At 40.2% G+C, this 25,381-nt stretch overlaps 1 protein-coding gene and 1 long non-coding RNA gene across 14 annotated transcripts in view; both read right to left on the bottom strand.

The window, feature by feature from the left end:
* LOC138742262 (N-acetyl-beta-glucosaminyl-glycoprotein 4-beta-N-acetylgalactosaminyltransferase 1-like) overlaps positions 1-25,381 on the bottom strand; it is a 710,446-nt gene that overhangs the window by 330,008 nt on the left and 355,057 nt on the right. For all 10 annotated transcript variants that reach the window (XR_011344024.1, XM_069896414.1, XM_069896402.1 and 7 more), the window contains one exon: positions 14,103-14,216. Coding sequence is in view for 9 of the 10 variants with exons in the window: in XM_069896414.1 (XP_069752515.1) it covers positions 14,103-14,216 (114 nt within the window). In the remaining variant the exon portion in view is untranslated. The remainder of the gene's footprint in view (positions 1-14,102; positions 14,217-25,381) is intronic.
* The window catches only part of LOC138742292 (uncharacterized), a 93,628-nt gene continuing 86,395 nt past the window's right edge, over positions 18,149-25,381 (bottom strand). For 2 of the 4 annotated variants that reach the window (XR_011344041.1, XR_011344044.1), the window contains 2 exons: positions 22,828-22,902; positions 18,149-18,265 (listed from right to left, as the gene is read on the bottom strand). This is a non-coding gene — a long non-coding RNA (uncharacterized lncRNA). Of the gene's footprint in view, positions 18,266-22,827; positions 22,903-24,796; positions 24,894-25,381 lie in introns of all 4 variants that reach the window. The other 2 variants (XR_011344042.1, XR_011344035.1) reach the window with 2 other exon arrangements.

The raw sequence follows: 25,381 nt of genomic DNA, 5'->3' as shown, positions 1-25,381 counted from the left end.
TCCGCATGAACTCGTCGACTGACTGACCCAGGCCTTGGCATCAGGAGCCAAGCTGGAAGCCTGCATACATGGCATTCCTTGGCGCCCCATACTGCTGCCGGAGCAGGGCCATCACCTCTTCATACCCCGTGCAATCACGGATCAGTTGGTATGTACGATGGCCTACCACTGCAAATAGTAGGTCATAACTCATCGCTGTCTGCTGTGATTTTGTGGTGCCTCACGTAGGCCTTCAAGCAGTGTAGTCACATGTCGAGTTTCACAGAGGCCTCTCCAGCTTCTCCAACCGAATCACCTTGTCCATGGTGCTTAAAACTTTAGATCAATAAATTGCAGCACGATCAATGACCACTCACAGACACAAAGTAAGGGCCAAAGGCTTTATTGATCTAAAGATCCAAGCATGCCTCAGCATGCTGCTGGCTCAACTCCAAGGGCAGGTATGAGGGAGGAGATCAGGGCTTTCAGCCTTTAATTAGGGGTCTTAAAGGTAGGGTTTACCAGTTCAGCAAGTGGGCCAGGCTACCCAGCTCAGTGGGGATTGTGCCAGCAATACCATGTTCCACCACAATATCCTAACATACGATTAATGAACTTTTTAAAAGATATTACACAGTTGAGTAATAAATTTACCACTGAACCAAATGCTTTGAAAGGGAATGTAGGAACTAGAGTTTCAGTAAAGAAAAATATGCATAAGTATTAGGACCCTGGAGACAGGGCCCGTGTGAATGGGAAGTGAAGGTGAGTAGGAGGAGTCCCTTCCAGTGTGAAAGAAGTGGGACCCCAGTGAGTGAGAAGGGAGCACCAGGACTGTGACATCGGAAAGTTTAGAGGGAGAGCAGGAACATGGGCCCAAGCGTGATAAACACGACTTCGTTAGCTAAGCATCCAGCTAATCACCAGTGTTTCCAAATCATCCGATCGGTGTTTTGCACAAAGCACCCAGGTTTTCCACCAAGCTAACTTATCAATGGTATGCTCTGAAAGTTTCGCTTCGGCTGTAATTACTGCATGCACAAGGTGGACCGGAGAGTTTACTATCTGTTTTCTAGACATGCAAATAAATGAGCAAGAAAGCTCATTGCATTTATTGATTAGACATCCTGTGGATCCTTTGCATTTGGACGTTCATTCATTCAGTGAGTTTTAATTTACTTTCAACTTTGATTTCACTTGTGTTTACTCAGATTTTTGCAAAATCATATTTCAATGCATTGGATATTATAGAATGGTAAATTTAATATCGTTGCAATCCCTGAATTGAAAAAAATGTTAAACAGGCACAATGATCAATATACTCGATTTGCAGTGGAAATTATTTGCATTATGCTTAGAGCACTCTTGCAGCTAATTTGTAACACCAATAAAGCTAGATGCAGAGTGTTCTTTACAAAATCTGGATGTAAGTGCCATGCTACTGCCACATCAAATAAGAAATATTTCAGTAAACCTGGATCCTCTTGAATTCTTGAAGCAGTTGGACCTTGCAGTTTCTAATGCATTTCTTTTATTATCTGTAAAGGGGGCAGTTAATTACATTTTTACCACCCTTCTATGCAAAAAGAAAGGGTTAAATAATCACTTGCACTGAGATGAATTGACTGAGCAAGGGCTAGAACTGTGTCCCTGGTTGGCTCTTGCAAGTGCACGGCACCACAAAGTCAGCTCCTTCATTGGAATGAATTTCATAAGTAGTGTCTAACTCGCTGACACAACCATATTGCTCATTTAGCTCAACCAGTTGGTAATGAGTTCCTCAGCAATTTGTCTTATTCACAGAAGAATCCCAAATCCTTCTGAGGAGACATGGGTAAAAATATCTTCTTTCCCAACATAACCTGCGCTGGGGTGGATTTTGTATGATAAAGGTGATCAGCTTTAGCCCATTTTACGCCACTCGCAATATTTGATTCCACGAGCATCAATTGAAATAGAAAAGCAATCTGGAAATCAGACTGTGGAATCACTATTACCCTGTTTCCACTATAGTTCATGGACAAAACTGATCATATTATTCCTCACATCGGGATGCCAGCCTGCTTCCCAAAGCTATCGTAATGCCACTGAGCAATGGCAATCGCAAAGCAGCCAGCAATATTTTCACCCCATAGCTTTCACTTTTGATTGTAGAATTAAGTTTCCAACCCTGTAGCATGGTAAATTAACACCTCACTGTCCTCTCTTATGAATACTGTTTGTCAGCAGGTTTTAAAGGTTCAAACAATGAAAATGCTAATTGTCATCCTAGACGTATTTACAAGCATTCTACTCCCATGCCTGCACTTGGAGCACATAACCAAGGGAACGCTGCATTGTTGGAGATGCCATTTATAGGGAGAAGCATTAAACAGAGGATTTTTCAACCCGTCCGGGTAGATAGAGAAGACCACACAATGCTACTCAAAGAGGAGCAGTGGTCTCCCCATCGTCCTGGTCAATAGTTACCCCACAAGCTGACATTACTTAAAACAAAAGTGATGTTCTTTTTGTTAGACCACAATTTGTTGGAGTTTGTGGTCAAATTGGTGATTTGATACGAATGATTAATTTGCTGTGATAACAGCACCTTCCACACAACTTGTCCATGTCGACTAAGGTAGTTCCATTTGCCTGCATTCAGCCCATATTCCTTTAAACCTTCACTACACAAGTACCTGTCCAAATCTCTTTTAAATGTTATAATTATCCATGCTTCTATCACCTTCTCCATTTAGCCAATGCCCTCTGTGAGGAGAAAGGTGCCTCTTGGGACGGATTAAATCTTTTCTCTCTCTCTTTCTCACCTTAGATTTCTTGCATCTACTTTTAGATTCGACTGCTCTGGGCAAAGGGCGATGACTACTACGAGTAATTTTATTTATGCCCTTCATGATTTTATAAACTTCCATTAGGTTACCGCTTAGCCTCTGACATCTAGTGAGAAAAGGCAAAGCATATCTAACCTCTCATTATAATACAAGCCAAACAGTCCTAGCAATATTCTCATGTTCTTTTCTGCTTCCTTCCCGGTTAATGATATCCTTCTTATAGCTGGGTGACCAAAATGGCACACAATATTCCAAAAGGCAGTCCTACCAAAAGTGCAGTTATAACATGGAATCCCTGCTCCTGCCTTTAGTGTCCTGACAAATGAAGGTAAAGCATACCAATCACCTTCTTCATCACCATGTCTATCTGCACTACCACTTTCAGGGAACTCTGTACTTGTTCCCCCAAGTCTCTTTGTTTTACAATACTCCTCGTGAACAGAGTATCCCAGTTTTATCTACCAAAGTGCTGCAACTCACACATGTCCAAGTTAAATTCCATCTGCCATTCCTTGGTATGTATTCTCAATGCAACTAGATCCTGTTATAATCTTATATAACCTTCTGCATTGTCCACTAAACTGCCAGTATTGATGTGATCAACAGATTTAGTAACCATACTAACTAATGATAATAAGTTTATTGTCGTATACATTGTACAATATACATATGTACCAAAATTATTACTTGCTGCAGTGGAACAGGTATTTGTAAAGAAAAACTATATTAATAAACAATTTAGTTATATGACTAAAAAAAAAATGACTAATATGACTAAAGTTAAACTATCTCGTATCTATTCAGATGCAAATCCTTTCTATGATAAATGTAAGAGAGAAGAAGCTTTTTTAATTCACATGTTTTGGACATGTCCATGCCTTGAAAAATACAGGAGGGAGGTATTTCAAACTCTATCTTTAATTGCAAAGGTAAATTTAGAGCCTAATCCTCTGGTCTCTCTTTTTGGTACAAGTGGAGAATTCCTTTAGCTCAAATTAAATGTCGGACTTTGTCTTTTGCATCTCTCCTGGCACGAGCTATCCTGTTTAGATGGAAGGATGCCACCCCACCTACTCATGCTCCATGGCTCAGGGACATTATGTCCTACTTAAATTTAGAAAAAATATAAATCAAATACAAAGTTTCAAATGCTGTGGGGCGCATTCTTGAATTACTTTTGTAATCTCTAGACATTATTATTATTCAAAAATTTTATATTTGCCATTTTATTCTATGAATGAAGTACATAACTTCTTTAGTCATACACCTTGGGTTAGGGAATAGGGCTTAGAATCACTTTGTATGTGGAAAATCTTTTTTTTTCTCTTTTTGTTATAACTTTGAATTATGGTTATATGTTTTTATTAGCTTGATGAGTTATCAAATTTGTCATTTGTAATTAATATTATGTATTCCATGATATTTTTGCATATGTTTTTTTAATTAATAAAAATTTTAAAAGGATGATCAAGCTTATTTACTCTGGAAAGTTAAAGGTATAACATGCTTTTCGGATTTATTCTTGGATAACTCTTTCATGTCATTTGAACAATTATCCATGAAATATGATTTACCTCGATCTCATTTCTTTCGATATTTGCAGATTAGGAGTTTCTTAGTTTCGACTTTACCCTCTTTTCCCAATCGGGAGACTACGACTGTTTTAGAGGATATACTATATTCAAAATTCCCTCCAAAAGGTGTGATATCTAAATTATATAATATAATTACAAAAATAAATTCTGGGACTTTTGAAAAGTTTAAAAATGATTGGGAAAGAGAACTCAACCTTCATATTTCTAATGAAAATTGGAATAAAATTCTGCGACTGGTAAACTCTTCTTCTCTATGTACAAAACATTCACTAATACAGTTTAAAGTTGTTCATAGAGCTCATATGTCTAAAGATAAACTCCATCGCTTTTATTCTCATATCGATCCTATATGTGATAAATGTCAATTGGAAATAGCTTCCCTTACACATATGTTTTGGTCCTGTCCCTCTTTACAGAATTATTGGAAGGAAATTTTTTCCATTATATCTACTGTTTTGAATATTGATTTACAACCACATCCCATTACTGCAATTTTTGGATTACCTATGATAGATTTGACTTATTTATCTCTTCCTGCGGATCGTATGATTGCTTTTCTTACACTAATGGCTAGAAGATCTATACTATTAAATTGGAAAGAGGTAAATCCTCCCACTGTTTTCCAATGGTTTACCCAAACTATACTATGTTTAAATTTAGAGAAAATTAGAAACTCTGTCTATGAATCCCCTTCTAAGTTTGAGTTAACCTGGCGACCATTTATTCAATATTTTCATTTGTGGTGAGTTGATTTGGCTCTGTTTTCTTTCTATGATTATGTATGATAATTGGGCTGTAAGATGAGATCGGAGTGATCGGCGTGGTTTAGCTATATCTGTAGGTTTTTTTTTAAAGTTTTTTTTTTAAGTTTTTTTTAATTCAGATTTGTTTTTTCTTCTTTTTTGGGTTTTTTTTTTCTCTTTTTTCATATATTGTTATTAATTATATCTTTTTTTTTAGAGATAGTTCACACCCTAAACTGATCAAAAAAATTTTTTTTATGATATATTTTTATTCTGTAATATTATTGTTTAATATCTCTGTATTAATTCATTACTTGCTATGTATTTTTTTATATCTCTTTGAACTGTATGTGTTTATAAATTATAATAATAATAAAAAGATTGAAAAAGAAAGAAAAGGACAATAAATACGTAAATTAGATAATAAATATTCACAATAATCCCTGTGCAAACAATAGTGCAGACAGTCTTTTGATGCTGTTGAAGTAGTCCATGACTAGTGTAAATTGGGGAGGTTCAAGACTCTGATACCTGTTGGAAATAAACTGCTATTGAATGTAGAGGTGGGGGTTTTCAGGCTTTCTGCATCTGCATATAGCAGTGAGAAAAGGTTGTGACCAGGGTAATGGGGCTCCATTATGATGTTGGTTTACTCCTTGAGGCATCGCCTCACATAAATGTCTGCAATGGATGGGAGATCGAAGGTCTACATTGCACTGTATTTTGTTACCAGTTAATATGAAGAGAAATCCAACAACAAAGCCCACAAAGTCAATAACGCAGGAACAATTTCTCTCTCTCCAGTCCAAATAAGCAGCCTGCTTCTTGCAGGGTCTGGGTGGATGGTCTCAGACTCTAAAGATTCAGCTGATTCTCTTTCTACAGATGCTCTCAGTCTGCTGAGCGTTTCCATCATTTTCTGCTTTTACTTCAGATTCAGGGCCAAAAATTCCCATCTGTTCCATTTTCTCCATTGAGAGTTTTTTTTTGGGTTTCACTTTCTGTGATTTCCTGCTGTTTCCTTCTCACTCTCTCTGTTTCACGCCCCAGCCCCCTCTGATGTTAACAACAGGATTTTGTTCCTTTTTTTTTTACAAGAATCTAATGAGCCTTTCCATTCAATTCAGGTTCTGTTTAATTATCGTGAGCTTTCTGAAATATTTTTCTCTTTGATTCATTAATTTGGCTCCTTTGGCTCGATGACCAAAAAAAAATTACACCACATCGAGTCTCTCTTACTTGGTCTGGAGTTGTCAGTGAAATCCCACTCCCAATTGAAGAACTCTCTGATTCATGGAGCCTCCCATTTTGTCAACAAATTCTCTATTTTTTTGATTGATCTCTGAACAGGAACTCTCATTTAATTAACCTTTCTAGTCTGCTTTTAAATCTGTGCTCAGTTCAGGTTCGTCAAAGGCTTTGGATGTAATTGTATCGGCCAGTTGTCACAAATTAACCCATGATGAGTAACACCAAATCCACAGATGCTGGAATCCTGGACCCAACACTCGAATGGCATCGGGAAGAATGCACGTCAGTGCTTCTACTACTTCCTCAGGAATTAGCTGAGATTTGGTATGACATCAGAAACCCTGGCAAGCTTCCGCAGATGTGTGGTGGAAAATGTGCTGACTGGCTGCATCACGATCTGGTAATGGGGACACCAGTGCACCATGAGCAAAAAGCCCTCCAAAAGGAAGTGGACACAGCCCAGGACATCACAGGCAAAATCCTCCCCACCAGCAAGAATATCTACAAAGAATGCTGCCATCGGATGGAAGAAGCCATCATCAACAATCCAATCACCCATCACACACTCTGTTCTAGTTGCTGCCATCAGGAAAGAGGTATCGGTGCCACAAGACTCTCACCACCAGGTTCAGGAACAGCTGCTCCCCCTCCACCCTCAGACTCCTCAACAACAAACTCAATCAGGAATCCATTTAAAGGGTCTTATTTTTGCACTTTATTGTTTTTTTTTCTCCCTGTATTGCAAAGTTTGTTGCCATTTCTTTATTTGTTTACATGTCTACAGATTTTTTTGGCTCACCCAATAAGTGATAATTCTGCCTCACCCACAGGAAAAAAGAATCTCAGGGTTGTATGTGATGTGATGTGCGTACTCGGACAATAAATCTGAATCTGAAATCTTAAATTGCTACCATGAAAACTTTGGTCTACACTCTATCACACACTGTTCCCTCTCTGCTACTTAAACCACACTTCTGGTGAAGGGTTCTTTACTGGAAACACTGGGTCTCTCCCCACTGATGTTGCCAACCATTCGCTTTCAGAATTTTATTTCTGCTTTGAATGTCTAGTGTTTGCTTTGCCCAAGGAAGCAGTAGAGACTGCCTCAATAAATATATTTAAGGCCCAGTTAGAATTAATGGTCAAGGCGAAATGACAGGCGAGAGGAATTGAGTCCAAGGCCAGATCAGCCATGATCTTGTTGAATGACGGAACAGGCTCGATGGGCTAGCTGGCCATGCTCCTGCCTCTATTGCATACGCCCTTATGTTTTATGCCCCAGTTGTATCCAACTCAGCTGGGCACTGCTGGGGTTGACTCACAGCTGCTTCTGAAATGGCTTGGAAGGTCATTATGCATCAAACCACCCCCAGTGATTGAAAACAGTAGTTCACACTAATTAAGGGAAGCGTAGTTGGGAAAGAGATTTTTCATCTATCCAAGATGCTGAGTATTAATATTTAGAAATATACAAAATAAAAGGCATTTTCAGAAATGCATTAAGATGGAAGCAGTCAATTGTAACTAACCATTAAGATGAAGTCTGCAGTTTGTAGTATTGACCATGACTCAAAGGTGTTGTAACTTCCTGTATGACTATTCCAGTGAACTTTTGCTAGCCTCCCAAACTAAAGTTGAAATTCATCCAAAACCCTCCTCCAAATGCCCTCATTGAAACCCTGGTCTACACTGGAACCCACTTAGACAATGCTTGATTTTTAAAATCTAACCTTGGCTTTCCAGTGTGCACTTTCTCCCAGCTGGGTGGAATTCTGAGATACCTTGAAATACTCCTGCCATTCACTGCTCTGAGCATCTCCAAATTTATGGAGTGGCTGCCAGAGTTTAGAGCAATGAAATTCTCTTCTGAAATCTCTCTTTCATCCTTTGTATCTGCATCTGAGATTTTCAACCGTCACATTAAAAAGAAATCTTTTTGTCGTTTGTTTTTTTTTAAGTTTGAGAACACTCCCACAAAGTGCTTGGGGATTTTTTTTTCTACTTTAACTGTGCTATATTAATGGTTATTGTTTTTTTTTCCCTACATATCTCCTGTGTTAAATCTTCTCTGAAACTTCCTCAGGATATAATGGTATGTTAAACAGGCTATAAAAATGCAAGTTGACAGAGTTGAAGGGTAGCTTCTACATGATTCAATGCCCTTATTAAACAGGTTTACTTCTTTAAGCTTTTGGGAAATGGTGGAAGAATCTAAATAGTAAACTACAAATTCAGAATTTACCTCCACCCAGTATTAATGGTGTCATGTCTTTAACTACAGTAGCTTACAATTAACCTTCTATTTTGACTCAACAAATGTATTGAGCCGTTCCTCACAACTCTCCACAAGTCATCCATGCCTCCCAGATCTCTTTAATAAGCACAGTATAGACATAATTAATAGTCAAAGCACGTGCAGTCAGGGGAAAGTAACAGAATGAGAGTCATCTGGCTAGAAAACAAAACAGATAAGCATTCAGGGAAAAAAAACAGGAGTTAGTTAAAAGATTATTCAGACTGGTGATAGGTCGAATTGGCATTCCACAGGGACTGGCCATGGAAACAATATGGTTCACGATTTACATAAGTATCCCATTTGAATCACAAGTCTCCTGTCAAAACTTCAGGTCAGTGATTACACTGATGGAATCTAGAAGTTTAAGGGAGTAGAAATTTAATTGGATGGGCCTGTGTTTTTGTGCGCTTCCTGCCTCCATTTGTGCACAGTTTTCATTCTAATCTAATAAACTGAACCTTCCTGGTGTGCAGCATCAGGCAGACAAGGAGGCAGGGGAAGACGGAGAAGGAGATAATAATTGCCCTTCATCGTGCATGCGCTAGCCGGCACTCGCGCGCGAGAAGAAACATGGCCGTGCACGGCCTGTGGACCCACATTCAACAGGTAAGTGCTCTTTCTGCCCCTTGTTTTGGCCTCCATTTGGGGGTGTAGGGCCTGCACTCCAAAACAGTGGACAAATTAATGTCTGGCTCAAGGACAGAGGGCTCAAAACCCTGACTGTCTGGACTAAAACCAGACATCTGGCCACCCTAGTTGAGGGATCTCTCTGGACATGCTGCTTGAGTGACCCCTAATTTCTTCAGCTCAAATGAGGATCCTATTCCATTAGTCAGTCGATGCCCTCCTACAACTTTATCTCCTCGTAAGCACCATTGTGAATAGACGTGGAAGATTGCAATCAGGCACCTCAATTACCATCTCAAAGAAGATGACAACAAGCCATTTCCCCATGATGTACAATGGGGTATGCCACTGACCAGGAATTGATACATGCCAGTTACCTAAATACTTGCAAAAGCATAATGAATTTTGCAATGACTCAACTGAAGACTTTGTGAATAATGAGAAACCAGAATTTCCATGGTAATGCCACCCTCGAACTATTGCCGATAAAATTGTCCACAAGGACAAAACCTGTTAAACATTCATTCAATGCTATAACTTTAAAAACCTTTGACAAATCCATCATACAAATTCCCCTCTTGTTCTCGGTCTTTATCCTGTAATTTGATGTTGATGGAGGTTTGCTCACTTGCTGTGCAAGAGGTTGCGGATGGGTGAAGTGAACTGGGATTCACTGGTAGGGTGCTGTGCTGATGGCTGGCCCCACCCCCATCTGCTCACATATAACTCTGGTTTCCTGCCTAAGCCCAGAACCCTTCTGAAGACTACTGTGAAACCCTCCCTGTAGTTATAAGCTCATAAAACCATTTGTTCTTTCACACTACAATGGGTCTCGGTGACAGTGGGCAACAAGAGATCTAGGTGACCCAGCTGATGACTACACAACTCACTACAAGTATCAGCAGGTGCAGCTTGCTGCCTGATCTGCACAAGGCATTGCTGGGTATGATAGCTAATGGAGAACAGGAAATCCATGCCCTGTGGTGGCGTCTGCTGGAAGGTTAGATTTAGAGTGTTGGAGTGCTGTGATAAAGACATTATTGGTGGCATCCGTCTGAGCATGCAGGAAGAAAGGTGAGCTTCCCCTGCACCCTTTATCAACTGCTCTACAGCAGATATTCCCATACATCAGCCGTTGGGCGCAGCACCTTGCTTGGGCCCACACATGATCAACATAGGATTCATGCTATAAACTATTAGCTTCTGGCAAGGCAATTTACAAGGTTGAAACTAGGCTTACTTATCCTCTGAGGTAGGTCAAGCAGACGGTTTAGCAGTGCTGATGGTCCCTGAGCACTGAGATGTGAATGGACATCAGATTTCATCTGCAAGATACCCAATCCATCTTGGATCAGATACGGCTACAACTAGTCTTCAGCCTATATCTGTCTTGGATATTTCAATAGGCCCTTTCAGGTGGACCCTCTGCTTTGACAGCGGCGGCAGGAGTAGATCTTAACTTGCGGACTCACCTTCCAGGTGGCAGCCCTAAAAGGCTGCTGCAGCGTTGCCTGGTCCACCTGAAAGGGCCTATTGATATCCGGAGGTAGCGTCTGCGGATCTGATGGAGACGGGAGACTGGTACCACAGCGCCACCCGTCATAAATACGCAGTTTAGCAATGGCCGTCTTCCCAACCCATAATCCCCCTTGCAGGTGGAATCGCTGTGTTGCCCACAACAGTACCAGCTGCCATTGCCATGACACTTTATGAGACACAGAGAGTGGTCCCGGTGCAGGAGCGGCCAGACGGGCTGTGGCAGCCCTCACCAGCCACCCCGCTGACGTCCCCCGCCAGCCGCCCCTTCCCCGACTGCCCCCGCCAACCTCCCCTCCCCAGTGAGGTAGGGTCTGTCAGGTAGCAGTGAGTTGGATCGCCGGCTAATAGAGTCATCAGCCCGCTCCCAGGTAGCCGCTTACAGCAGCTGCACATTCAGGTGCCTCGGTGGAGCCAAGGAGGACTGACGTCAGTGCCTCAGAAGCACTTCTGCTGCATTGTCTTTAGCCGCAAGGTTGGGGGGGGGGGGTGGGGGGAGAGATTAGGTGGCTTTACACTGGGATATTCAGGCCACCTGAAAGGGTCTAATGTGCACTGAATACCTTGAATCTGGAGGCTATATCCTCGAGTTCTAGTCTCCCCCACCAAAGGAAACAACTTACCTACCTCTATCTTATCTATGCCTTTCATATTTTTATACTTTTTCTGTAAGATCCCCTCTCATTCTTCTACATTGCAGCAATGAACTAATGCATGGAAGCTGGAGATGAACTGCAAAGTGAACAGGAGAGAGCTGTAGGTTCTTCACAGAATTAAAGGTGCGCATGATCTGTCCCATTACAGTCACTGAGAAATCTAGTAAATAATTGAGCATCTAACAGATGAAGTGGGATTATAGAACATGTTTTACTTATGGAATATGTTACCATGTGAACTGGTTGCAGAGAATAGCATGGAGGCATTTTACAGTCATAGAGACATACAGCATGGAACAGGCCCTTCTGCCCAACTCAGCTGCCTGAACAAGTTGGCATTCTAGACTCATCTCATTTGCTTGCATTTGGTCCATATCCTTTGAAATCATACTTCTCTATATTGCCATCAATACATTTGTTTAAAATATCCAAATATGTAAGAGGAAATGATATAAAAGGAAACTGATAGGACGAAATGACATGAACAGCATGGGAGAAGGCTTGTGTGCAACCTATCTTCCAGAGGTTCCAAATAGCTTTTCTCCTGTTAATGGCCTTTGTTAAAACCTGTGGAGTTGTCGATTCTAAGGAGGACAGCTTTCCCAATTTTGTTAAGCACCAACATCCACTTTCCACACCTAAATGAATCATTGGGGCCAATAGAGTATGGTATTGCGCAGGATTTGGCCTCCTCCCATCGAGACAGTTTAGCAAAATCAGGATAAGCCAAATACATCTCAGAGGCTGACATGAAGCATTTATACGTTATGCCGCAATATCTGGACCAAGGCTCACTTTGCAGCATGCAAACAGATTGGAAAGAACAAGAGGCAGAAACAGGTGGCTCCCCATCCAATGGTAAAAGTTCAGAAACTTAGAAGAATAATACAGACGGAGACTGACCTACTTCAAGTTTGTTTATTTAAAACAGTGGTTATCAACCTTTACCTTTCCACTCACATCCCACCTTAAGTAATTCCTATGCCATTGGTGCTCTGTGATTAGTCAGGGATTGCTTAAGGTGATATATGGGTGGGAAGAAAAAGTTTGAAAACCACTGTTTTAATCGTACCTAATTGACTCGTCATGTGTACAGTTTCATAACTCCAAGGGAAAAGGGCCAATGACAGTTTTTCTCAAGCAAAATATTTCAGTAACAATTGGGTCTAGAGCAGTGATTCTCAACCTTCCCTTCCCATTCACATCCCACCTTAAGTAATCCCTGACTAATCACAGAGCACTGATGGCAAAGGGATTGCTCAAGGTGGAATGTGAGTGGAAAGCAAAAGGTTGAGAACCACTGATATAAAAGTAAATGAAAATGTACATTAAGAACATAAGAAATAGGAGCTAGACTGGACCATGTGGCTCATCAATCCTTCTCTGCCATTCAATGAGATGGTGGCTGATCTGATATGACCTACCTGCCTTTTCCCCATATCCCTTAATTTCCCTACTATGCAGAAATCTGTCCAACCTTGTCTTAAATATATTTACTGAGGTAATGGACTTCAATGGGGAGCAAATTCCATAGATTGCACACCCTCAGTTCCTCCTCAACCCCATCCTAAATCTTGAGGCTGTGTCGCCAAATTCTAGTCTCCCTCACAAAAGGAAACTGAATTACCTCTATCTTCTCTGTACCTTTTATAATGTGGTATGTTTCTATAAGATCCCCTTCCATTCTTCCAAATTCTTCCAAATTCCAGCGAGTAACAGTCCCGGACAATCCAGTCTCTCCACATAGGCTAACCCCTTCATCTCGGGAATCAACCTGAACCACCTCCAAAGCCAGTACATCATTCATCAAATAAGGAGGCCAGAACCATCCGCAGTACTCCAGATCCGGCCTCACCAGTACCTTTTGCAGGTGCAGCATAACCTCTCTGCTCCTAAATTCAGCCCCTCTAGCTATGAAGGCCAACATTCCTTTTGCCTCTTGACACCCTGCTGCACCTGCAAACATTAGGAGGCATCAGGGTCCTGATTTGTGATTTGGTGACTATAAATCCACCCTTTTACAGACAGCGTTGGACAAGGAGTTTACATTGGTCTCATGCAGGAAGGCTTCAACTGAACATATGGAATTTTGCGAATCTCCCAGCACTTATGGAAAGCAACAGCGGCCAATACAAATGGTAGCAATGCTGTTTATCGAATGAAAAGAACGAAGAGGGAAATTGAGGAAGGATACTTCAAGACAAAATGTAATTTGATTTGAAAACGTAATCTATTGCAGAATGAAACAAAGCTTGATTCTGTCTGTAATTAGATAAAACATGAACAAGTTGAGAAAAGATTTGTCTCAAACTGCAAGTTATTGACTTTTTTTTACACTTCACGCACCAGTTCCCAAACAAGCTGGAGTAGTGGTAATGACTCATGCTTTAGAGAGTTATACAGCAGCACCAATAAAAGGCTCGTGATAACATCTTTACATATTCTAGACGTTGCTGGAAAGATTAGAGAGGTCAGGACATGAGGGGGAAGGTAAATTGGAATTACATTTAAAGTGCAACTTCAAGGGATTCTGGGTTTTGTTCTACGTACAGCAATTTCAGACATTACATTCAATTTCTGATCCTCACCTCTGGTTTCCATGGTAAACTCTCTTGCGTCAAGTTTAAAATCTGTCTGGATCCTCTGGGATAACTGTGAAGCTCACCTTGGGAAGATCTACCATTTTTGCTCAATGTGTCCAGCTGTCAAATAAAACGAGAGGTTATCCATCACTACCCAGCAAACAAATAATAGGTCAGGAATATATTTTTAGATGCAAGTTGAGATGACTTGATATTAATTACAAACATTTGTCAATGCATCATCGCTTGGGTGACATCAATCCCCTGAACATATTTGCAAAACTTTTTTTGTTCATGGAAGACAAAAAGACAGGCTCCTGATCATGCAAGGTACATTCAAAACACCTGAAAGAGGATTTGAAAAGGTGACTGAAGTTTGATCAAAAATTTTAATTTTATGGAGGTTTTAAAGGAAATGGTTACAGATAGTGGTGGGGGGGGGGGGGGTGGGGGGAGGGTTAATAAATGGCCACACAATGGGGCACTGAGTAGATGTGCTGCCTCACAGCACTCGAGACCCAAGTGCAATCCTGACATCAGTGCTTCAGAGCAGAGGTAGGCCCATCGAGTCTGCTCGCTATTCTAATCATGAACTGGTCCATCCTCCCACTCAGTCCACTTCCTGGCTTTCTATTCGCAACACTTGATGCCCTAACTAATCAAATACCTGTCAATCTCAGCCTTAAAAACACCCAGTGACCTCACTTCCACAGCTGCTTGTGGCAACGTTCCACAGACTCATGACCTTCTGACTGAAGATTTTTTTTCCCCATCGCTGTTTTTAAATTGACACCCTTTTATCCTCTCGTCCGAGAATCCCCTACCATGGAAAGCATCCTTGCCACATCTAATCTTTATGGGCCTTTCAACATTCAAAATGTCTCTATGAGGCCCCACCTCATCATTCTGTACAGTCCAAGAGCTGACAAACATTCCTCATATGCTAACCATTCCATTCCTGATATCATTCTAGTGAATCTTCTTTGAACCCTCTCCAACACCACAACATCTTTTCTCACATAAAGGCACCCAAAACTGAACACAGTACTCCAAGTGAGGTCTCACCAGTGCTTTATTACATCCCTTCCCTTATCTGCTATTTCTCTGGCAATGAATCCTCTTCACCACCTGAGGTTAACATTTAGGCTATCCTGCATGAGACCTCCCAAGTCCCTTTGGACCTCGGAACTTTGAATTTTCTCCCCATCTAAATAATAGGCTGTTTATTTGTTTTTCTACTAAAGTGCATGACTGTACACTTTCCAACAATGAAATTCATCTCCCATTCTCCAAATCCATAGGATGCTGTAGGTGTTCCGTGGTTAGTAAAGGATTACTTAAAGAGGTATGTGAATGGAACAACAAAAATGGTTAAGAGCCATTACTAATCTATCCAAATCTCCCTGTAGCCTTTCTGTATCCTCATCCCTACCATTTGGTATCATCTGCAAATTTAGCCTCAAAGGCATCTATTCCATAATCCAAATCACTTATACACAATGTAAAAAGAAGCAGCTCCAACACCGACCTCGTGGAAAACCACGGCTAATTGGGAGCCACCCAAAATAGGATCCCTTTATTCCTACTCGCTGTTTCCTGCCAATCCACCAATACTCTAATGGAGTTTGCATGTCATCCCGATGACTTGATGGGTTTTCTCCGGCTGCTACAGTTTCCTCCCGCAACCCACAGACATCAGTATAGATAGGTTGAACGACGACCGTAAATGGCTCGGAGTGTGCAGATGAGTGGGGAATATGAGGGAGTTGATGAGAGTGCGGAGAAAACAATATATGGAGTTAATGTAAAATTACTGTAACTGGATGTTCTGCACGGACACCATATCTTTCCAGAACTCTATGGAGATAAAGTGATGGCAGAGATGGCAATAATAGAAGGGATGTGAAGTCAGAAATGTTATTTCAGAGTCAAACCAGGATATCAGCAAGAAACAGGATCAACGTCAACTGATGAATTTGTGCGCGAATCTGAAATGACAGCTTTGAACTTCCAATCTATTTCTATAAGAAATGATAATTCATCTATGTCAGGATGTTTCAAAAGCAGTGTGGAAATATTGTTTTTTTTCCCCAATGGAAGCAAAGGAGTGGCTGAGAGATGAAAGTCAATACATGGGATAGGTGAATGCTGCTTGATTATAAGAAGCAATGTGAAAATTCAGTTCAAGTTTCATTACAGTTCCTTGAGCGAAATAGGGTAATATAAAAAAAATTGTTCAGACATTTCGTAATTTGGACAAAAAACTCTTTGCATTGTTTTTGTGTAATTTTAGGGATCAACATGATAACCTTTTTCAAATTTGTTATCAGAAAATCATCACCATTCATGATAGGTGGAATGCTCAGAAAACAAACAGTGCTTTAATTCAGTGGTTGTCAATCTTTTTCTTTCCACTTACCTACCTTACTAACCACAGAGCATCCATGGCATCCTATGACTAGTGGAGTGCCCCAAGGATCTGTTCTGGGACCCCCTGCTCTTTGTGATTTTTATAAATGATCTGGATGAAGAGGCAGAAGGATGAGTCAGTAAGTTTGTGGATGACATGAAGGTTGGAGGAGTTGTGGATGGAGCGGAAGGTTGTCGAAGGTTACAAGATGATATAGACAGGATGCAGAGTTGGCCAGAAAAGTGGCAGATGCAGTTCAATCTGGATGAGTGTGAGCTGATGCATTTTGGAAGGACAAACCAGAAGGCTGAGTACAGGGTTAGTGGTCAGTTACTTAAGAGTGTGGAAGAACAGAGAGACCTTGGCGTCCAAATCCATACATCCCTCAAGATCGCCGCACAGGTTAATAGGATAATTAAGGTGGCTATGGGATGCTGGGCTTTATTAATAGGGGAATTGAGTTTGGGAGTAGAGAGGTCATGTTGCAATTCTACAAATATCTGGTAAGACCACACTTAGAGTATTGTGCTCAGTTCTGGTCACCTCATTTCAGGAAGGATGTGAAAGCTATGGAGAAGGCGCAGAGGAGATTTATCAGGATGTTGCCTGGATTGGAAAACAAGTCTTATGAGGCAAGGTTGGCAGAGCTGGGACTTTTCACTTTGGAGCACAGAGATTTGATAGAGGTCTACAAGATTATGAGAGGCATAGATAGGATTTCCCAGGGCAGGAACAGCAAACACCAGGGGAAATATGTACAAAGTGAAGTTTAGGGGAGACATCAGGGTTAAATCTTTTACTCAGAGAGTTGTGGGTGCCTGCAATGCCTTGCCGGGAATGGTGGTGGAGGCTGAAACATTAGGGGCATTTAAGAGACTCTTAGATGGGCACATGGATGAAAGAAAAAGAGGGTTATGGGGTAGGAAGGGTTTAGTATTTTTTTTAGGAAGGAATATATGGTTTGGCACAACATCGCAGGCCAAAGAGCCTGTACTGTGCTGCATTACTCTATGTTAACATGGCAGAGAAGCACAGAACGTATTTGGGAAGATGCCTCCTGAAGGATTTGGATTCAAATGTCCAAATGCTTAGCAAATTAGGGCACTGACAAAAATCAGGCCTCTTTCAATGGATGATTTTGATCAGGCAACATAAGTGAATCAAAAAGTTGCTGATTACCAATAGCAGAGATGCAAAATTAATACTTCAGCAAATTATTCAAGCAAATCATAATATACTAAACTGAGGACTGCAGCTAAAGAGTTATTAGTTTTATTCAAGCTGTACAGGTTTTATTTTTGGATAGAGACCTTCTAGTCTTTCCACTGCTACTCTTAAACTTTGTTCTTAATTCAGCCAATTTAACCAGCCTGTAAGTAAAACCAGAGAGCCTGTAGATGCTGCGATTGTAGTAACTACACAAAAGAGCTGGAGAAACTCAGCAGGTCCTGCAGCATTCAGAGGAGATGTTGGTTAGATATCTTTGCCTCCTCTGGATGCTGTGGAACCTGCTGAGATTCTCCAGCACTTTTGTGTATTAACCAGGCTTTCAGTTTGCTTTCACAATGGCCCAGCCAAATGTATGGTGCTCTTCGCACTTCAACCACAGAAATGCATGCACGTACAATAATCACATCAAATGTTCATGGTTATTAAGATATCACTTTATTGAAGTAATTTTTGTGGCTTCATCTCCATCACAATTTCAATCTTGTATCACATTATTGCTTTTCATCTTTATCTGTTCCTCTTCAAGGATCTGAGATTTCAGGGGACAAAAAAGTCTGAATTAATTACTCTATCACGATCATTTTGTGATGAGATTTTGCCTTGGAGTTTAAATTTTAATAGACATTCTGCAGGATCTCACTGAATGAAAGACGGAGGACATTGAATAAAATAACTGCTGCCAAGTAGAAAACTTCACATTCACGAGATTGACTCAAGGAGGCTTGGAGCTTCAACTGGATTTGGTGTTCAACTCATTCTGTGAGGAAAACAATACAAATAGGGGGTTGGGGGGGGGGGGGAGGAGGGGAGGAGGGTGATAGTCAAACAAATACCATACCATAGCCACAGGCCTGGAGCACACTTCGTCTGATAAGCAGTTCCATTGCCTATTAGGAAAATGTTATTGTGCAGAGTACATTGGAGACAGTCCATGTGATGCTGCCCATTTTATGTCATTGTCCAGGAGAATTTCTACATCCAAATGGACTCAGGGAAAAATGCATTTTCTGTTGGCAGGATATACCTCCAGGACGAAGGAACTTGCTTGCCTCACCACTGATTCCACATCTTTATTTGCTAATTTAGTGTGCTTCCTCTCTCCGGTCACACCCAAACATCCCCCAATCCCACACCAAAGACCTTTTTTTTTTTAAAAAAGGTCAATCCCTTCTTCGATTATTACAAATATTTAATTTCTAAGAGTCATACTGTAACTTTGTTTCTGCAAGGACAACTGGATAAAATCCACTGATATGTCTTCTTTTAATTCATTTTTTCTGTTCACTTTCACATTAACAGTCTTTTGGTTTATTTTTCTTCTTCCTCAAGGTTGCCTTAATCACAAATGTTCACAATGCATGTTGAGCCCCCAAAACCTTTAAGACATAAACTGCTTATTTTTATTTCAATAACTCTCTGCTCTGGAGGTCTAACATTTCTCTTAATGATTTGGAATTTATTCTTTCCTGAACAATCCTCCAGCCTCTTCCCATTCATTCATTTACAACTCTAACTGTAGATTTGCCATTTGCACAGAAAGCAAACTCATGGATTCTCAGAACTTGACCTCTAAAACATTGGTAACATTATCAGATTTTCACATAACGGAAACAAAAATTACATAAAATTCATAGCATAGTCAATTATTAGGCTCCAGCCCCAGGTCCTCTCTCTCCTCTATTCATTAAGATCATTGATTTGGGGTGGCACAGTGGACATAGCGGTCAGCGCAACGCTTTTACAGTGCCAGCAATTGGGACCAGGGTTCAAATCCCATGCTGTCTGTACCTTCTCCCCATGTCCAGTTTCCTCCCACCATTCAAACCGGGGGTGTTGATTGATTGGGTGTAAATTGGGTGGCACAGACTCATGGGCTAAAATACCGTGCATTTAAATTCATGGCTGATGCTTTACTTCAGCGCTATCTCTCAGTATTAACCTCTTATCCCTTAATTCATTTAATATCTAAAAATCTATTGATTGCTGAATGCATCATCTTGAATATGCTCAGCCACGAAATCTCCACAACCTTCTTGGAAAGAGTATTCCAAAAACATATGAGCCTCTGGGCAAAGAAACTCCCCTCTGTCCTGGATGAATTACCTTTTAATTTGAGGTTGTGGTGCTGTTTGTGGACAGCAGCTGAAACATCTGTAACCACATCACAAAGCTCATATAACTACTTTGCATATTACAAAATATGTCTGCGATGTAATCACCTCATACCTCTGCTGAATCTACCCCATACAATAAAATAACATTGTAAAAGATTCTAGACTTTGCTATACGCTCCCTATCCCAGGAATATATTTCCTTATGTCAGGCAAACAGATCTCAATCACAAATTCTCATGCAATCAAGGTCAATCTACTATTTGCCACCTTAATAACTTGCTGTCGTGCAGATGAACTTTCATGGATAAGTCTACAAATACCCGTCTCTCTCAATGCAAGTATTTCTCAATCTCTCTGTGGTAATACAACCACTATTAAAGCCGCACTCCTACCGGCCTACTGCAGGGGGCAAGCACTGTACCTGCAGGTAGGCAACCTGGGAGGCTGACCCCACCATGCCCATATAAAGACTCAAACCGGCCCCTTCCTAAACCAGTCGGGCACATGGAACCTGAAGCTACAGAGAACTGGTGTTCAACTTGAAGCTGATTAAAGCCCGTAGTAGTCTTCTCAAGTTTTGAGTTTGTTTTCTGCACCACAGCGCATCATACTTTCATCATTGAATTATCTCACATTATTATGTTCCATCTGTCATGTCCGTGCTTATTCCCTGAAACAGCCAAAGCCTGTCTGCAGCACACATTATCAACAAGTTTTTCATCATCTGAAAAACTGGATATAATACACTATCTAAACTAATATAAATTGTGAGCAGCTGGAGCCCCAGCACTAATTATTGCAGCAATATCATATCTTCCCAATCCACCTGTTTAGTCCTATTTCCATTTTGAGTTTGAGGCAGTTTGGATGTCACCGAAGACTCTCGAAAACTTCTGCAGGTGTACCATAGAGAGCATTCTGGCTGGTTACATCACTGTCTGGTGCAAAGGTGCCAAATGTTTTCTGAGCTGTAGCATTTTATGGATTATTAACTCAGCCTGAGACATCCTGGCCACCAGTTTTCACTCCATCGAGGTCATCTATAAGAGGCAGTGTCTTTAGAACCAGCCCCTATCGTCAAGGACACCTCCCCCCCCCCAGGCCATGCCCTCTTCACTCTGCTACCATCAAGGAAAAGGTACAGGAGCCTGAAGACAAGCACTCAGTGGCACAAGGACAGTTTCTTCTCCGCTGTCATCAGATTTTTAAAAAAATTATTTAATTGTTACATGTATTAAAGATCAGATACAAATAGAATAGACAGATGATATACCAAAATTACTGCATGCTTTTTCTCCCCTTCCCTCCCACCCACCCACCCACACCCTCCCACTCCAAAATCCCCATAAAGGACATGAAGAGAGAAAAAAACAAAAGAATGAAAAGAAAAATAAAGAAAAAATAGACAGAGGACACTGGATATAGTTTAAGATTGAAACTTATAGTATATATACCTACTAATTCTAATTACATATAATTAAGTATATAATGACTAACTAATTCTATAATATAACAACTAATTGTGTGTATGTGTGTGTGTGTGTGTATGTGTGTGTGTAGATGAAGTTCAAGATTACTTATATACTACTACAATTATAATATTCAGATTCTTGAATGAACAATGAACCACAGACACTGCCTTATTTTGTTGTCTTTTTCTTGCACTATTTTTATTTATTTTGTAAGGTGGTTTATATAAATATTTCCAGTGATCCTGTTGCAAAACAACCAATTTCACCACATATTCCTGACAAAGAAATTTGATTCTGATTTTTACTGTTTGTTAACTGGACGTAATTCATACAAACCTATTACGTTTAATATTATGAGCTCTAATTTTGTTTAATATTCTTTTGTGTGGAAGGTCTTCTGAAAGACCTAATACACAACATCATTTGTCTCACTTCATCTATTTTGCTGATTACAAACTCCAAAAAAAGTCTTATCAAACATCATTTTCCTTTGCACAAACTTGTGTCAACTGTTCAAATTTTTGAAGTATCTGTAACCATTTTATTGATCGTATCTTCCAGTAATTACTCCACCACTATTCACTTTCCCTGTTTTACTGAAGAGGATGTTTACATTTGCTACAATCTAATAGATGGAAACTATATTGGAATCAATGAAAAAAAAATCCTTGCCTCTTGCTTAAGTGGGTAACACCTAAACTAAATTCTCCAAAAAGCAGAAGCATCCTCTGCACATCCTCTGAACTCCAGTAGGTACAAGTCTAGGCCTTCCTGCTGGTTGCCAATTCTAAGTATAAATCCAGTAAACCTTCTCTGAACTACTTCCAATACATCATTCTCTTTCCTTAAATAAAGAGACCAATATTGTACACAGTACTCCAATTGTGATCTCTCCAACTCATGTTAATGTCAAATTTTGTAGACCATAACATAAAAAAAACTGAAGATTACCCCTCCTTCCTACTTTTGCTTTCAGTTACCCTCACAATGAATCATAACATTTTATTGGCTTTTCTAATTACTCACTGAACCACAATACTTACCTTTTGTGAATCATGTGTGTATTTACTCCTTAAATTTTGCAGTAAATATTGTTAAACTGAATTTACTGTGATTCTGCCTTCTCATTACTCAAATTAATGTACATTTTGGCATATAAGTTGAGTCGTGAAACCCTAAAAATTTCTTGGGGGGGGGGGTCGACTTATATGCCAGATATGATTTTGAGACCTTAAATTCACTGAAAAAAAAGAATGACCTCAATTCGGCGTACAAGTCGATGTTGGAAGCACCTCCCAACCGCTGGCGTCACTGCTCCCATCACCTCCCCACCACTGGGCGCCACCATAACCGCTCCTACCTAGGACCCTGAGGTCACTGTTGCCACTTCTGCCTGGTAGGCTGAGGTTCCTGCTCCCGCTAGGAGCACAATGTCGGCATTCCAGATTTGTGGGCCATCGCCGTTGCTGTCCAGTAGGCCAAGGGTGTTTTTTTTTTAAACTTACCTAATTTACAGCTTTGTTTCTTGTGATTGAAGGTTTTAAAAAAAAAAATTGTGGTTCCTGGGAGGCCTGGACAGTCTGAAAAAAAAAAATGGGGCTTATATGCTGGATGTACCATAAAACCTTTAAAATTAATCTGAAAACTGGGGGTCAACTTACACACTGAAATATATGGTAACTTAATTGGGTTTACAAAATCAGAGTTGCCATTATTCTTCTTGTAGCTTAGCACAATCACTTACAGTTTGAATTCTCTCAAGTATTACACAGCAATGACCCTTGATTCTAGTATTTAGTGTAAGATGAACCAAGGCATTCCCTCTTGACAAAGAAATTGGCTGATCAACCTGAGCCAATGTTTTGTACCAGTATTTCCACAGCATAATTGAAGACAGAAAGGCACAGTAAAGTAACTGATTGCAATTAAAGAATTACATGGAGTGGCAATCTGATGATTTTCAGAAAGAGAACTAAAGGTATTGATGCTGGCGAGATTTGCAATGGAGTAGCAGCCCTAGTATTTTCTAATAATGTATAAGAACTAGAAGAAGCATTTCAAACCTGCGAGATCCAACATTAGCTCCTTTCATCATGTGGAAAATGTCAGCAGTTGTCAGTGTTGACAATGGGTGAAAGTAACCTGCAATGTAAGTCTCCATGACCTCTAGTTTAAATTGCAATAATTTCCATGCATTGATTGTTAGGTTCTTACATCTTGCACTGGGAAGGAATTTATTCCATTAATCCATGCTGTGAAACTCATCAGGGTACTGAACTCTAAATGAGTACTATTTTTAATCTGACCGTAAGTCATGTCCCAATTATTTTTTTTATATATGAGCATATTCCACTTCATGACGCAGGGTCCCTGACCCTTGGCTAAGAGATGAGCTGACTGAATATTAGCATGTTTCGCGACAGAAATATTGGCCAGGAATGTGTCTGAAATTGTATACCCTTTGCATCATCTGTTGCATTTCCATTTATAAAATTACTCAAATTACAAACAGAGTGGACGATGCTATGAAGCCAAACAGCAGAAGGAAGCATTATTAACTTTGAGTTCAGGCTTGCAAAAATTACTCAAATCCAATCTGCTCACGGAAATCTTAAGGTTCTCCAATAAGCCGCATATTCCCTTCTGAACATCCTGGGATCCCTTCCTACCTCACCAAATATCCAGACGCAGCAAGTGTCCTTTCATCTCTTTCCTTCCACATTCAAGCATCAAAACAGCCTTTCCAGGTGAAACTGTGGTTTACCTACACTCTTCCAATCTAGTTCATGTTGTGTGGGCAATGTCAACTGCTATACATTGGGCAATACATTCTCAGAATTTGGCAGGACAGATCTTGCACCTGCCATTGTCTCCCATTTTAATTCTCCATCCCATTTCAATGACTATGGCCTCCAGCACCTACTATACTGAAACTCAATGCAAGTTCAAGGAATAGCAACACTTCTGTCTGGGCATATCACAGATTTCTTGACGCTATCAGAATTTCCGGCCTTGGGAGAATTGGCTTTTCTGTCTGGATCAGAACTTGCCATTTGGACTGCAAGTCATCCATTAATGATACTAGCTCAGTATTGCTCTCTCCATTCATGCTCTCTCCATTGATCCATTAATGATACTAGCTCAGTATTGCTCTCTCCATTGATCCATTAATGACACTAGCTCAGTATTGCTCTCTCCATTCATCCATTAATAATACTAGCTCAGTATTGCTCTCTCCATTCATGCTCTCTCCATTGATCCATTAATGATACTAGCTCAGAATTGCTCTCTCCATTCATCCATTAATGATACTAGCTCAGTAATGGTCTCTCCATTCATCCATTAATGATACTAGCTCTGTATTGCTCTCTCCATTCATGCAGCCTGATCCACCGGCAATGTCCTACAGTGCTCCTACTAGCATCCTTAAAGAAAGAAAAAGAAGCATGGTCACCTTAGTTGATCTGGTCTCACCTTTATTCCCTTTGTCTTATTCTTCCTTCCTGCCACTTCTCTCCAATTTAAAATGGCTATTACCTTTCTTTCCCAGATCTGCTGAAAGTTTTCTGACCTGAAACATTAACTCTGTATCACTGTCTGGCCACATGAAAGCAATTGGCTAATTCGTTGCCCTAGTGATATCAATTTAAAGATAAACTTAGGCATGGACATTGGAGAGAACTTAATAATCAGAAGGCAAGCCATAATATCAGCAATGTCTCCTGATAATACTTTTTTAAAAAAATTATCAGGTAAAAAGCTTTTTTAATGGAAAAATTAGGCCATAGTTTAAAATTACCTAGACAATCTGCTTTGGAGTTATTACTTACTAAAGGAGAAACAAATAAATTTATTTCTGAAATGTACAAGTTATTACAAAGTAAAATGTCTAAATCAAATATTCATAAATCAAGATTAAAATGGGAAATTGATTTGAATAGGAAAATAGATGAAAATGTTTGGAGAAATGTATGTAGTGATAATATGACTAAGGTTATAAATGTAAGATCTAGATTAGTACAATATAATTTTTTTTACATCAATTATATTTAACCCCTC

This window comes from Narcine bancroftii, chromosome 1 (genome assembly GCF_036971445.1).
Source record: "Narcine bancroftii isolate sNarBan1 chromosome 1, sNarBan1.hap1, whole genome shotgun sequence".
Lineage (NCBI taxonomy): Eukaryota > Metazoa > Chordata > Chondrichthyes > Torpediniformes > Narcinidae > Narcine > Narcine bancroftii.
This window is presented reverse-complemented; position numbering and strand designations above follow the sequence as displayed.